We start from the raw sequence: 14,569 nt of genomic DNA on the forward strand, positions 1-14,569 counted from the left end.
GTGGTCACTCTTTCAAGTTTGCCGGTAATTTTTCACTTATAGAGTAAATTTTTCACTTATAGAGTCTTCCGACCTTGGAATAATTTGTCTGAAGATGTTGTGAATACACCGACCATTGATTGTTTCAAATCAAGACTTCATAAATACTGGAAATCAGCACCATTTCAGTATAACTATACCATTGACCCATATTTCAGAAACTACAGCCGTGGAGACTTCACACTTGATTGACACTTACATCTCACCAAATGAAACTTTGTACAGGTCACTGACCTACATCAACAGTACCAAATGATGATGATGATGATGATGATGATGATGATGATGATGATGATGATGATTGTGGTGATGGTGGTGGTGGTGGTGGTGGTGGTGGTGGTGGTGGTGGTGGTGATGATGCATTGATCCATCACTGTATGATCTCTACATTGTAACAACTCAACCATTACATTACTAGAGTGATTTCACGGTAGTTGCATGAATAAAAGTTGTTTTATAACCTTATTTCTGATTTAGATAGTTATCTCATTCAGTGTTCAACATTGATAAATCTACTGCCAAATTTCTAACTTTGTTACATTACAAACATAAACAAGATATCACATATAAAGCCATAGTGACCAGCTTGGTTTCATTATCAAAATCAAAATAAGCGAATTTCTAGGTGACACGCAAGTATCAATCAACACCATATCAAAACTGACGAAAAATTTGATTGGTCAATTTATGGTCTGCTGTCATATTCGGTTCTAAAATGACAATGTAGATTGATGATGAAACTATATGTAGTACCTATATAGGAAATTTGATTTACATGTAATACACACGAAAAAAAACTTACCGCTACAGATTTATTTTCTCCACATTGTATTCTCGTCATCCATTGTTGATTGCTTCAACTCCAAATAAAGGCTGTGAAGTTGTATGTCAGCATTACCAGTTGTTGAAAGGTGAATGCTAGGCATATCTGACAACTCCATGGATGGCGGCTTTTAGGGGAGAACCATTTGATATGGGGGGGGGAGGAGGAAATAGGTATGGCAGCAATCTTTCACTGTGACAGCAATTTTTTTCTATTGTCAATCCTGCATTAAATTATTTTTCCAGATGCAGAAGCAATGCAATTTTTTTCTCGGTTACCAATTTTGTAATGTGTGGTTCATAACTACACAGGGAACCTTGCACACCCTGTGACATTCACATGCCTAGGACAGGGGTGTGCACATAGCTGTACCAGCTCAGTTGAGCCACAGGGACTGTATCAGCTATGTGTACAATATCCATGTAACAACTCTGGCCAACACACTAGGTGTAAACATACCTAGATTTGTAACTGGTATGCCAACATCAATGTAACATGGATGTGAAAAATAGCAATGCATCATAGGCTTTTACAACATCCATGTACAAGAGCTTTTTCCCACAGCCATGTACCAGCTATGTTAGCATAGCTGTAATATAGGTATTTCCCACAGCCATTTACCATCTATGTGAGCAATGCTAGTCAGATATGAACAAACGGGTTGCTACTGTAACAGGGTATTATTCCGCCATAGCTGTTACATGTACACTGCATGTGCACAACTGTGTGCTAGATATGCAGTACTGGGATGTGCAAAACAGTCATGGCACAGAGGCGGTATTCCACATCCATTCAACAGGTTTATTTTTCACAACCATGTACCAGGTCTGTGGAAAAATATACCCTGTAACAGGGCCATGACGCACACAGCTGGTATAGCTGTGCTCTTCTTCCTAGCACTAGGATGTCCTAGGATGTTCCCTGTATAAACCTACATGTCACTGGTTCACAACTAACTTGTTCTGTGTAAGTAGCAATAAGTAGCAGTTAACAATCCATGCTTCTATTTAAGATAGATAGCTGGTAAAAAGAATCCACGAGGAGTTGACTAATCACTTGGCTAACTGACCTTTAAACCAATTTATTATTACCAAACAAAATAATCAAGTTTGAACCAACCTTGGAAAATGCTTCCACAAAGTTGATCGAACAACCCACAGTTGGTTATATGGTAAACGCAATGTCATACACTTATTTAATATTGATAGTGTTAGGAATCCCCTTCCCTTTATTACTAACGGCCCTTTTCAGGGCCACCACATCCTCCAAAACGAGAACTACCAAACCACTAAACTATAGTTTCAACAAATAAAATCTTGAGAATAATCTCCCGATATGGATAGAAGAAAAATTTTCAAGACAAACACACGAAACACACTTTGAACACTTTGGTAAATTATAAATAAATCCAAGAGAAAATACAAACAATGGTTTTCCTCTAGTAGCCTCTGTTTGTAGATGTCTACAAACAAACATGTGTTTGTAGTATGGACTCACCATGTTCTCCAAAGATAGCTGACATCTCATTCCACAAACTTGGGTATCGCATTATTGAAACATACATGGATAAAATATCACTTTGGACACGTTTCAGAGATGTCATATTCATGCTATTCTGTGGCACACAAACTGAACATAATATTTTGAGTGAAAAGATAAATGAAATGCACCCAACATGAAAAGTTTCGTCGGTCAGCTCAGAAACAGAAGTGGTATGCCATGATTTGGTGATTTTCAAAGGTCATAGGTTCAAACAAACCAAAAAGTTGGATATCAAGACTCACATCAAACTAGTCTAGTTCCTCCTATACAGTATCAATCATAAGGGTTTATACAATGTGTGGTTATAGAAACCACATTCTGGTCATCCAGACTACATCAAACCAACTGACACTTTTCAGTACCTCCACAGACACCCAAACACATGTCACCCAAATTCAGTCTTTAATGGTTGTTATTAAATTGAAACAATGAGGTATGAACGTGCAGTAACGAAGAAGATTTCCAAAACAAATTGAAATTCTTCATAAACAAATTGAGACAAGAGGATACAATAAATCAGAAGTGATTTGCTCGTTGGGTCCATTATGAGAATAGGGAGACATTTCTAAAATCAGACACCAACTCAAGAGATTCCTCTAGTCTTCAAAACAACATATATAGTCCCAACATCAAAGCGTCTAAACTAAAAGGCACATTAACAAAACATTGGGAACTGCTAGAAAATAATGTAACCTTGAACCAACTCTACCTGACCAAACCAATCATAGCACAGAATAGAACGAAACAAAAATCTTAAAGACATACTTCTCACAACTAAACTGAAGTCTTCTGCCTCTAAAAGCAAGGCTGAAAATAGCCTTGCTGATCATAATGTGATTGAAATACTAGCATCTCTGCTTGAGGAACAATATAAAATTTTTAGCCAAACAAATGCGAGAATGCTGTCTTGTTGGACATAACTGCGACTGATGAAGGACCCCAACAGCCGGTCCCAAACGTCTTAAAATAACGGTAAACTAGGTATCGACCAGGGGACTTATCGCCAATGTCTTCCCTGCTAACCTACACTTATACCAGGGTCAATAACCTTGACAAACCGGTCACTTGGCTAACTGAACTTTAAACCAATTTATCATACCAATTTAACAAAATAATCAGCTTTAGAAAATGCTTCCACTTATTAACAAACTTGAATTAACAACCTTGTGATTATATGGTAAACGCAATGTCATAAACTTATTTAATATTGATGGTGTTCGGAGTCCCCTTCCCTCTCTTACTGTAAAGTCATGCATCCAGGAGGGCTATTAACTGGGGAAACTCACATACCACTCATTAAATAAGCAAGTTTGAACTGAACAACAATAACTTTATGTGTACCCAGGTAAACTAGAAAGTACAACAACATGCGCAGGAATGGAATAAACTATTAATAAGATAGGGAGGTCAATGTCAATAACGTCACACTTACCGCCCAAATTTAGCTGATTTCAGCACATCACAACAATATTTTATATTTTTTTTACTTTCTGTCTGTTTGAACATTTTTTTTCTCAAGCTATTATGGGATCAATTTGTTTTCCTCCACTTGCTGACAACTCTTTTTCTCAACCCCCCCCCCTCGAAATTAATTAATAGTTCACCCCTTAGGACCTCTGACTCTCACCGAATCAGCTTGCTTCGTCTATTTCGAACACCAATCTCGCAACCTGATTCGCTCGTCGAAATGGATTTAGAGAGAGAGGTCTTGGCGGCGACAGTAGAGAGCCCTCCATGACGTTCTCAGGAGAGGGAACATATTGAATATGAGTGAGTGCTTCCGCGTCCTTCCGAGCTAGCAACGGATATCAATCGGTCGTCTGCTCGTGCTCGATGTAAGGTAAAGCAGGAAGCTGCGGTTCGGCACACGACCCAATGTTGTTCTACAGTGAGAAAGACTAAGTTTTCAGGAGTTTCAAGTGTTTGTATTGATACTTTCGTTGAATCTGAAGATTATTACATCAAAGGGAGGCGGTGAACACTGAAAATACACATCATCAGTAAGCTTTATTGCAAAACTATACAGTCACGATCGTTCGCTCACCTTTCATGCACATACATTGCTTATGCGTACGTAATATACTAATGATACATCATTGTACATTGCACAATTTGTATCCCATATTGTTATTCGATTATAAATATCCATAATCATAGCTTTATTGTTCCATGATGCCGATGACTGATGTAATTTGCACATAATTTGAAATTACAGGAGGCCAGCCAGGTAACCTCTTTGTATATTTGAAATCCATGTCGTCAAAATGTGAACTTGCTTCACTGAACAAGAGTAGTGTGTACTTGCACTGGACAATAATGTAAAGAAGAAATGGAAAAACAAGTACTACAAAGAATAGTTTTTTTTTAATATTCTCAGTTTAAAATGAATTAGTACAGTTGATTAAATATCTCCCATTTGTTGTAAATATTTCATTGGGTTGAAAAAATTGTTCAATATCAGTTCTGTACAATTAATTTCAATAGTATATTGAACATTGTTTTTACAATTCATTTGACAGTTGTTTGTTATTGCATGTACAGGAAATTATTTGTAAGCAAAGAGAATGAATACAAGTTACCAGTGACAAAATCTAAGTCACAATTTGAAACTTCATATATTGTTACAATTCACCCCACATTGACCTAGGATTACAAGTTAGGTGTTAATCGCAGTTGTCTGGCCTAGAACCAAAGAATAATCCTTTGTAATCCTCCTGATTCAACTGATAAGATAAACACTGATGTATGACCTGGGGATTGAAACCCTTGCCTTTGATTACTAGTATTTAAAATCATTTCCTGTACATACTGTGTAAAAGATGTTGATGATCAGATCACATTATATTTAGTGTTTTAGTTCTCTACTATTTATTGAGTAACAGACACTGACATGGTTTCCTCTTCTTTTCTTTTTTAACTACAACAAAACACATTCATATGACCGTTTTGAAAGTTCTTAGCTTTCTAGTATACTATTAAATCTATCAAATCTATCAATGGTGTTGTAGCCCAACTGTACCATACAGTTTTAAAAATGTGTAATACACGGTGAGCTATTTGAGATACAAGTGGTCATTTGCACATTTACATACATTTTCGAACGATTATTCAATTGTCTATTAATTCCTATTGTTATCTTTGCATAATATTATCAATTGGCTGTTGCTATGGGCGTGGTCTTGTTGCTAGGCACATTTGTATACATTTTTTGAATATTTATTCAACTGTGACTATCAATCTCAGTGGTTATCTTTGTGAAATACATCACCGTTTGGCTGATGCTATAGTTATGGTTGCTAAGGATATTTGTATACATTTTTTGAATATTTATTCAACTGTGACTATCAATCCCAGTGGTTATCTTTGTGAAATACATCACCGTTTGGCTGATGCTATAGTTGTGGTCATTGCTGCTAAGGATATTTGCATACATTTTTTGCACAACTGAAGTGAGGTTCATTAGTGCTATAGGGATCGCCCAGCATCTGTATTTCTGTCTATCTGTGTGTGTGGATGTGTGTGTGTGTAAATAACTTAAAGTAAAAATACCACTAATGGCACTGTAGCACAACTGTACAGTTTATAAAAATGTTTATCCGTATGCTAGTCTATGCTAACAATAGGTGTTTATTTGTTGAATGACTATCCAGTTGCCTATCCAACTATGTTGCTATCTTTGTGATATACGTGATCATTTGACTTTTGCTATGGGCGTGGTTTTCTTGCTAGGCACATTTGCATACTTTTTTGAATGTTTATTCAATTGTCTATTAATCTCTGTTGTTATATTCGCAATACATATGTGATCATTTGTCTTTTGCTTTGGGCATGGTCTTGTTGCTAGGAACATTTGCAAACATTTTTTGAATGTTTATTCATTTGTCTTTCAATTCCTGTTATAATTGCAATATACATGATTATTTTCCTGTTGCTATGGGCGTGGTCTTGTTCATAGGCAACTTTACATACATTTGTTGAATGTTTATTCATTTGTCTATTAATCCCTATTGATATATGTGTGAACTACACTACCGTTTGGTTGTTGTTATGGGCGTGGTCATGGTTGCTACGGTTATTTGCATAATGTTTTGAATGTTTACTCACTTGCCTACCAGATGATGTTGTTATTTGACCAAAATATAGTGCCATTTGGTTGTTGCTAGGCCCAATTGTGTCAAAATAGTTTGAAGAAAACCTGCAGAATAACACTTCTAGAAATATCTCACCAAGTTTCAGTCTCATTGACCAAGTACTTTTTGAGATATAAATTTTTGACCAAAATTCACATTTTTACACCTAATCTGCATATTGCTGATGAGATCATTATATGGTTAATATTTCGTCACCTATACACCCATAGATGCATCCCTGTTAAATTTCAGCCCAATCTGCTGAGTAGTTTTGGAATTATAGGTTTTTGACCAAAAAGACACATTTTTAGCCCTAATTTGCATATTTCTGAGGAATCATCATCTCATGAACAAATCTTAATTTACTCACCTTTAAGAACGTTCTCACCAAATGTCATGCCAATCTGCCCAGTAGTATTGGAGTTGAAGTTTTTTGACCAAAAATGATATTTTTTGACCCAAAACCCACATCTCTGATGGAATCATTTTCATTTGTACAATTTTTCAACTAGAAGTAACATGACCACCAAATATCATGGCAATTGGTCCAGCGTCTTTTGACTTTAAGTTGTTTACACATGCACGCACACACACACACACACACACACACACAGAGACAGACAGACAGACAGACAGAAAGACAGACACTTTGCCATGCCATGCCCAGTTCAGTTGTGCTAAAAAGACAAATTACAACAATTTGGGAAGGGTCAAAACAGGTGTATATATATATTCAGGCCATAGATATATGTGTTGGTGTATATTTGGCAATAAATAAGTCATTTTAACACATTGAAAGTATGAAGTAAACAAACAAATAATAATAGCAAAGACATAAAACACAACATGTATCTCATCTCAGAAGTTTGGCACTCAATCAAAGCCTCAGGAATTCAGTCCAAGCCCTTCACTCACCGAGGAGTAAGGGCTGGCTCAAGAAAGTTAAAGTCATCAAAGTTCAACTACAATGCACTTATCAAAGTTCCACTTATGCATCAGAGGACCATTAATCGGAATAACACTCTTAAAGTTTGTAGCTGGAATGCTCAGTCTGCACGTAATAAAGCAAGTGAGATTTCTGATTATATCTTGGAAAACAAAATTGACATTCTTGCTATTACCGAGTCATGGTTGAAAGAAACTGGTGATGAAGCAGTCATTTGTGAATTAACACCAACCGGTTATTCTTTCAGACATTACCCTCGTATCAAATCAACAGGTGGTGGAATTGCTTTAATACACAAGTCAACTATCACAGTCAGTAACTGGAAACCTCTTTCTAATTTTAACTCATTTGAAGCTGTTGAAGTCAAACTCTGCAGTAAAGCTATAAATACCAAAATTGTGATTGTTTACCGACCGCCCCCAAATACTAAGAACAAACTAACGGTGGCTAATTTTATGACTGAATTCGGATCATTATTGGAAACAACTTCATCTTTCTCTGGCAACTTACTAGTATTGGGAGATTTCAATTTCCACTGGGAGAAAGTCACTGAGACTAAAACACGGAACTTTATGGACCTGATGGAGTCGTTTGACTTAAAACAACTTGTACGTGAATCAACCCATATCCGTGGACACATGTTAGATTTAGTTTTCACAAACGTTGCCTCCATTATCCACTCCACGTTGATTGATAAACTGTATCTCTCGGACCATTTTCCAGTACACATAAAGCTTTTGCTGCCAAAACCACCGTTTCTTCAAACCGAGAAAACATTTCGTCACATTAAAGACATTGAAATTGACAAGTTCAAAGCTGATCTTGCTTCATCAAATCTGTGCCATTCTACTACAGATGATGTACACACAGCTGTTTCTCTATACAATTCCAACTTAATCAACCTTTTGAACAAACACGCGCCTGTAAAGAAGCGACTCTTCACACAACGTCCTGACTCCAAGTGGTACAACACTGATATACTATGTGCAAAAAAGCAACGCCGTTCGCTAGAAAAAAAATGGCGAAAAGAAAATCTAGAAATCAACAAACAGTTATTCCGTGATCAGTGCAAGAAAGTGAATTCACTAATCCGTCAAGCAAAACGTGCTTATTATACTGAGCTCATTGAATATAACAGTCACAATCAGAAAGCCCTTTTCAAGATCATATCAAGTCTGACAAAGGAAAAACCTCGGCTTCCCACATCTTCGACTCCAACTGCTCTCGCCGAAAGGTTCAGCCATTTCTTCATTGAAAAAATAACTCATATTCGCACAAACCTAGATTCCTGTGGATTGTCAACTAATTCAACTGTGCCTCAAGTTGCGGCAATGTCACCTGTGACACTGTCAACCTTTGAACCCACGACAACGGAAAAATTAAAGGAAATTATCATGTCATCACCATCAAAATCATGCAGTCTCGATCCTATACCAACCATCCTTCTCAAAAGTGCCATCGACTCACTACTACCAGAAATCACAAATATAGTTAATTCTTCGCTACAAACCGGGACTGTCCCAGAGTTACTCAAATTTGCAGTTGTTACACCTCTTCTCAAGAAACCATCTCTGGACCATGAAGTGCTGAAAAACTATAGACCGGTTTCAAATCTACCTTTTCTCTCTAAAGTCATTGAAAAGGTAGTTGCAAAACAGGTTACCAACTTTCTCAACGCCAATTCTCTCTTAGAACCACTCCAATCTGCATACAAGAAATTCCACAGTACTGAAACAGCACTTGTCAAAGTTCACAATGATATCACTTTATCACTGGATTCTGGAAATGATGTCATCTTGGTCTTATTGGACTTATCTGCCGCTTTCGACACCATTGATCATAATATTCTCATCACACGTTTGACTGAACTTGGAATTCAAGGCACCGTTCTACACTGGTTTTCTTCATATCTATCTGGCAGATTCCAATCAGTTGTCATCGAAGGTCATCAATCATCTCCATGTCCACTCCGATTCGGTGTACCCCAAGGTTCTGTACTTGGGCCTCTACTGTTCACTCTCTATATAGCACCCCTTGGACAACTTATTCGACATCATCAGTTAAATTTTCATCAATATGCAGATGATAATGAACTCTACCTGGCATTTACAAGAAGAGAGACAGCCATCGCTACGTCCAAGATCGAGGACTGCCTGTTGGATATCAAGAAGTGGATGAATACCAACAAGTTAAAATTAAATGATGACAAGACAGAAATCCTGCACATAAGATCTCGAGTCAGTCGTTCCCAAAATCACATTCAGTCATTAAGCGTTGGGGACAGTACCATACATCCAGTGGATTATGCTCGCAATATTGGGTTTTGGTTCGACAGCACCCATGAATTTAAACAACACATCATCCGACTCTGTAAGTGCATTTATTTCGATATTCGCCGCATTGGATTCATTCGTAAATACCTTTCCCAGCAGACCTGTTTAAAACTTGTCAACGCTACTCTTTCCTCAAAGCTTGATTACGCTAATGCCCTATTATTTGGACTACCGTCATCCAGCATTAATCTATTACAGAGAGCTCAAAACTCTGCTGCGCGGCTAATTGCACAAGTGAAGAAACATGAACACATTTCTCCGATTCTGATGAAATTCCACTGGCTCCCTGTAATATATAGAATCAAATTCAAGATTTTACTTCTTACCTACAAAGCTTTGAACGGCACCGCACCTGACTACCTCACTACACTCATCGAACTTAATAAACCAACCAGATCTCTCCGCTCAAGTGACAAAGTTTCTCTTAAAACTCCACGAACAAGACTCAGATTCTATGGTGATCGTTCTTTCTCATATGCCGCTGCTACCTTGTGGAATGATCTTCCAAGTCATATTCGATCAGCATCAAGTACTGAAATTTTCAAATCTAGGCTAAAGACCTACTTTTTTGAGAGAGCATATTTAAGTGACACTTTGTAAAGCGCCAGTGAACATTTTAAATGGATACCAGGCGCTATATAAATCTGTTATCATATCATATCATATCATACTATCTTAACATAGCACATTTTTAAGAACAGGCAAAGTCAGAGAGGCCAAGCCAAAATGATTTTGTCTCATGCCATTTTGTTATTTGTGCAATTTTTTAAACTAAATTTATTGTGCAGCTATACTTTAAATTACCTAACAACATACACAGGGAACCTTGCACACCCCTGTTATTAACATTCATATACCTAGGACAGCATTGTGCACAAAGCTGTACCATCTCAGTGGAGCCACGGGGGCTGTACCAGCTATGTGTACAATATCTCTCTAACAGCTATAGCCAACACACTAGGTGTAACATATACTGTACCTAGATTAGACATATGTATGCCACTGGTATGGCAACATTAATGTAACACGGATGTGAAAAAATAGCAATGCAGCGTAATTAATTTATGTTTTTACAACATCCATGTACAAGAGGTTTTTCCCACAGCCATGTACCAGCTATGTTAGTATAGCTGTAACATAGGTATTTCCCACAGCCATGTACCAGCTATGTGAGCAATGCTAGAGATATGAACAAAATGGTTGCCACAGGGTATTATTCCACCATAGCTGTTACATGTATGTGCACAACTGTGTGCTAGGTATGCAGTATACACAGCTATGGTACTCGGATGTGCAAAACAGTCTTGGCACAGGGAAGGTATTCCACATACATCCAACAAGCATATTTTTCACAACCATGTATCAGGGCTGTGGAAAAATTTACCCTTTAAAGGGATTGTGAGGCACATAGGTGGTACATAGCTGTGCTCTTCTTCCTAGCACTAGGATGTGGTCATATCCTAGCAATATGATGTGCACATCCTGCTAGGATGTACAAGGTTCCCAGTGTAACGATGCTATTTCCTTTCCTTAAAAGTTGTATTTTTTAATATTAATAAATATATTTACATATATACCTGAAACTGTCCTATAATACCTTTATATGGTGACCACTGGCCTTGCATTTTGTACTGACCAATGCAACTACCCTATATCATAAATCTATCCTGAAAGTTCAGACACAAATTGCATTTGCAAGTACAGCCTGTTTTTTGAAAAACATTGCGCCCCCAGTGGCAAGATTTACAGTCCTGTTTTTTTGCGGTCGACATTTATCCATTTTAGAAAAATTATTCCTGTTTTGTTACTTTTGGGAATTTTTTTTACCAAATTCGATATGTGTGTATTTGTTAGCATGTCAAATAACATATTAGTTGTTATTGTTGGAAAATTTTGTTTCATTTTTTATTTATTTAAATTGTTATTATTATATATCTTTATAAATTTTATCAATTCACATCCATTTAAAAAAATAAATTTTATCAATTCACGTCCAATTTTTACAGACTACATCCCCACCAAACATCAAATTGGTCCCACTAGTTTCAGATATTAAAATTTATTTACAGAGAGAAAGACAGAAATATGGATATGTTACCATGTCTAAAGCTTGGTAACATCTTATTGTTTAGTTGTGCAAAAATACTGTGTTTTCAAGTGACTTTGTAGGGATTAACAGTGGTTCCTCAGAAGAGCAGGGACAATAGTAATCCATAGCATCTATTTTGTGCGATACAGTTGGTATGAAATATGAGATACAGGTAACAGTATGAGTTTGGGTTTGGAGGTCTCAGAGAAGTACCATTTTATACACAGTCCTCTTCCCCCAGGTCCGCCAATCTCGATTTGTTGTATTTTCCCTACGTAGTCTTTTTTCAATCCATGTTTCAATATACAGTGGTGCCAAACGTAAAACTTTATTGTGCATGCGAGAGCAAATACATTTTTAATAGCCGAGGGAAATTGATTTTGACTGAGTAGCACTTGACCCCAAAGCCATGCTATAGGGTCTATGATAACACCCAGGATGAAACATGGATGTCATAGTAACTTGATGATCATATTGAAAATAAAATAGCGTGCCTGATTTAGAGAGCTTTTGACGAAGTTTTGTCAAGAAACACGCTCACATTTTCCAATTCACATGGTACCTCACAGATTTACTCCATATTGACTAATTCAGTGATGAACAATTGAGTATCGAATCCTGGCAGGCTTGTAGGTTATTTAGCCAAACACAATTAAATATATTTAATATTCTTTTCATGTTTATAGCATTTTTATTGTAAAGGCAGAAGATGTTTATGATATATGCTTGAAATTGCGACAAAATAGTTGTAAGACTGTCAAGATTAAAACTACTTTAACAAAATATCTATCAGATTTAGCACTATGGCAGATGATTAACTTTTTAGAGAATTGTATGCAAATGTCTATAAAACTTCTATCGACGAATTTGTGTAAAACATGTAAAAATCAAACTAATTAAAAATATTTTAGAATTTCTATAATAGTCTACAAAAGCACTATAAAACCTTTTTGTAAGGGTAGCTGTTTTTTATGAAAATATGCAAGTACTTACCTTATCAACTTGACAAATTACAGTCAAATATTCTCTGATGTCTCATTGGGATGGGTGTATATGTCACAAAGTAGATAAATAACATATTAGTTCATCTAAAATCAACTTACGCCATCAACTTCATTTACTTGGGCCCCAGCTTCCAGCAACAATTTACAGATATCCAAATACCCCTTGAAAGCACCCCAATGTAGACTTGTCCGTTCTCCCTATAATTAAAGGATACAATTTACTAATCCTCTTGTTATAATATTGCAATGTATTATATCAATAATTATGATTGTAATATCTTTGTGTAAATATACAAATATTTTCTTGAAATGTTTCCTAAGTCTCATTATTATTATTATATAGATTGATTAATGAGTAGGGTCAGTAATTGTGAGTGACTGTCGGGTCCCACAGCCGCCGACCACCGTGAGCTGGATCCTGCTGTTGACAAAATGAAGAATGCACACACGCAACCACTTGTTTGTTGACATTTGCTGACTCAACATCTTAGTTCTCACTAGATAAGATTATACAAAATCACCTTTACCCTCTAGAAATTCATTTGGCATGAGTAGCATTTTAAAAAACAACACAAAGAGAACACAACAAATACTAATACAAATACTTGGTTTCCAGGGATCTCTGCCTATGTGAATGTTGATGATATGCCTAGATTGCTATAATCAGTTCTGACTTCATATTTCTGATTGTGAACTTGACAACTTCAAAACAAGGCCACATGGCTGAAACTAAGTGCAATGTTTTCTGGAAGTACTCAGTGCTTGCATTGAATGTGGTAGAATAAAAAAATTCAATCAATGAAATAGGATCCTTCCAATTGTCTATTGACTTTCATTACCTCAAAACAAGCTGTACCCAAATGAAATATGCATAAAATACACATAAATCATAAGTTCAACATGTGTATTTCTCTGTGCTCTTGGTAAACAGGATTTTGTAAGGCGAGCCAACAATGTATTGTGGGTAATGTCTCATACTGCGTATGACTTGGTAGGGAAACCCGAGATTAGTCAATGAAGAAAGAAACCTACTGTGCCCCAGGTAAATCAACAGTTCCAAGTGGGCCCTCTAGGCCCCCTGGAACTATCAGCACATACAGACAAACTAACGACAGAAACCCGAACGTCTAAATATAGATAAAATTATACAAAGCAGATAATAGTCTCTGTTACCCAGACTCTTGCCATAGAGGGCTCCATCCCCAGCAGTGGTGGATCCCTCAATGGCAAGAGTCTGGGTAATCAAGACTAACATATATGTTGCATCAAAGGTTGGTGCAAAAGAATCAGGTCAGATGATGGGTATATTCTATGCTTTGTAACTGTGGATTATTTCCATCATTGGGCGTGCACCTGATGCAACAGTGGACGGACATGTTTTCTCTGTGCTCCTGAAACATAAAGCTATCCAGTACACCTTTGAAGCAACTCCTGCCAATTAAACTGGTATTCTAACTTCCTGATTAGAATACCTGTGGCACGGCAGTTGAAGTCTACCGAAGGAACCTAAAGTAAACCTGTCAAGTGCCGTAATTTAACATATGTCATTTAGTACGGTGATAAGTTATTCAGTAGTAGCCCAATGTCATAGCCACTGCCATTTTGTCAAGTTGCATTCCAGTAACCAGAAAAGCTGCTTGCTACTCTTAATCTGTTAGAGTTC

At 36.9% G+C, this 14,569-nt stretch overlaps 1 protein-coding gene across 1 annotated transcript in view; it reads right to left on the reverse strand.

Moving 5' to 3' along the window:
• Window positions 1-14,569, reverse strand: part of LOC144450378 (uncharacterized) — a 200,999-nt gene that overhangs the window by 54,545 nt on the left and 131,885 nt on the right. Inside the window, exon 5 of the mRNA XM_078140979.1 lies at window positions 13,006-13,104. Within this exon, the coding sequence (XP_077997105.1) occupies window positions 13,006-13,104 (99 nt within the window). The remainder of the gene's footprint in view (window positions 1-13,005; window positions 13,105-14,569) is intronic.

Source organism: Glandiceps talaboti, chromosome 19, assembly GCF_964340395.1.
Source record: "Glandiceps talaboti chromosome 19, keGlaTala1.1, whole genome shotgun sequence".
NCBI lineage: Eukaryota > Metazoa > Hemichordata > Enteropneusta > Spengelidae > Glandiceps > Glandiceps talaboti.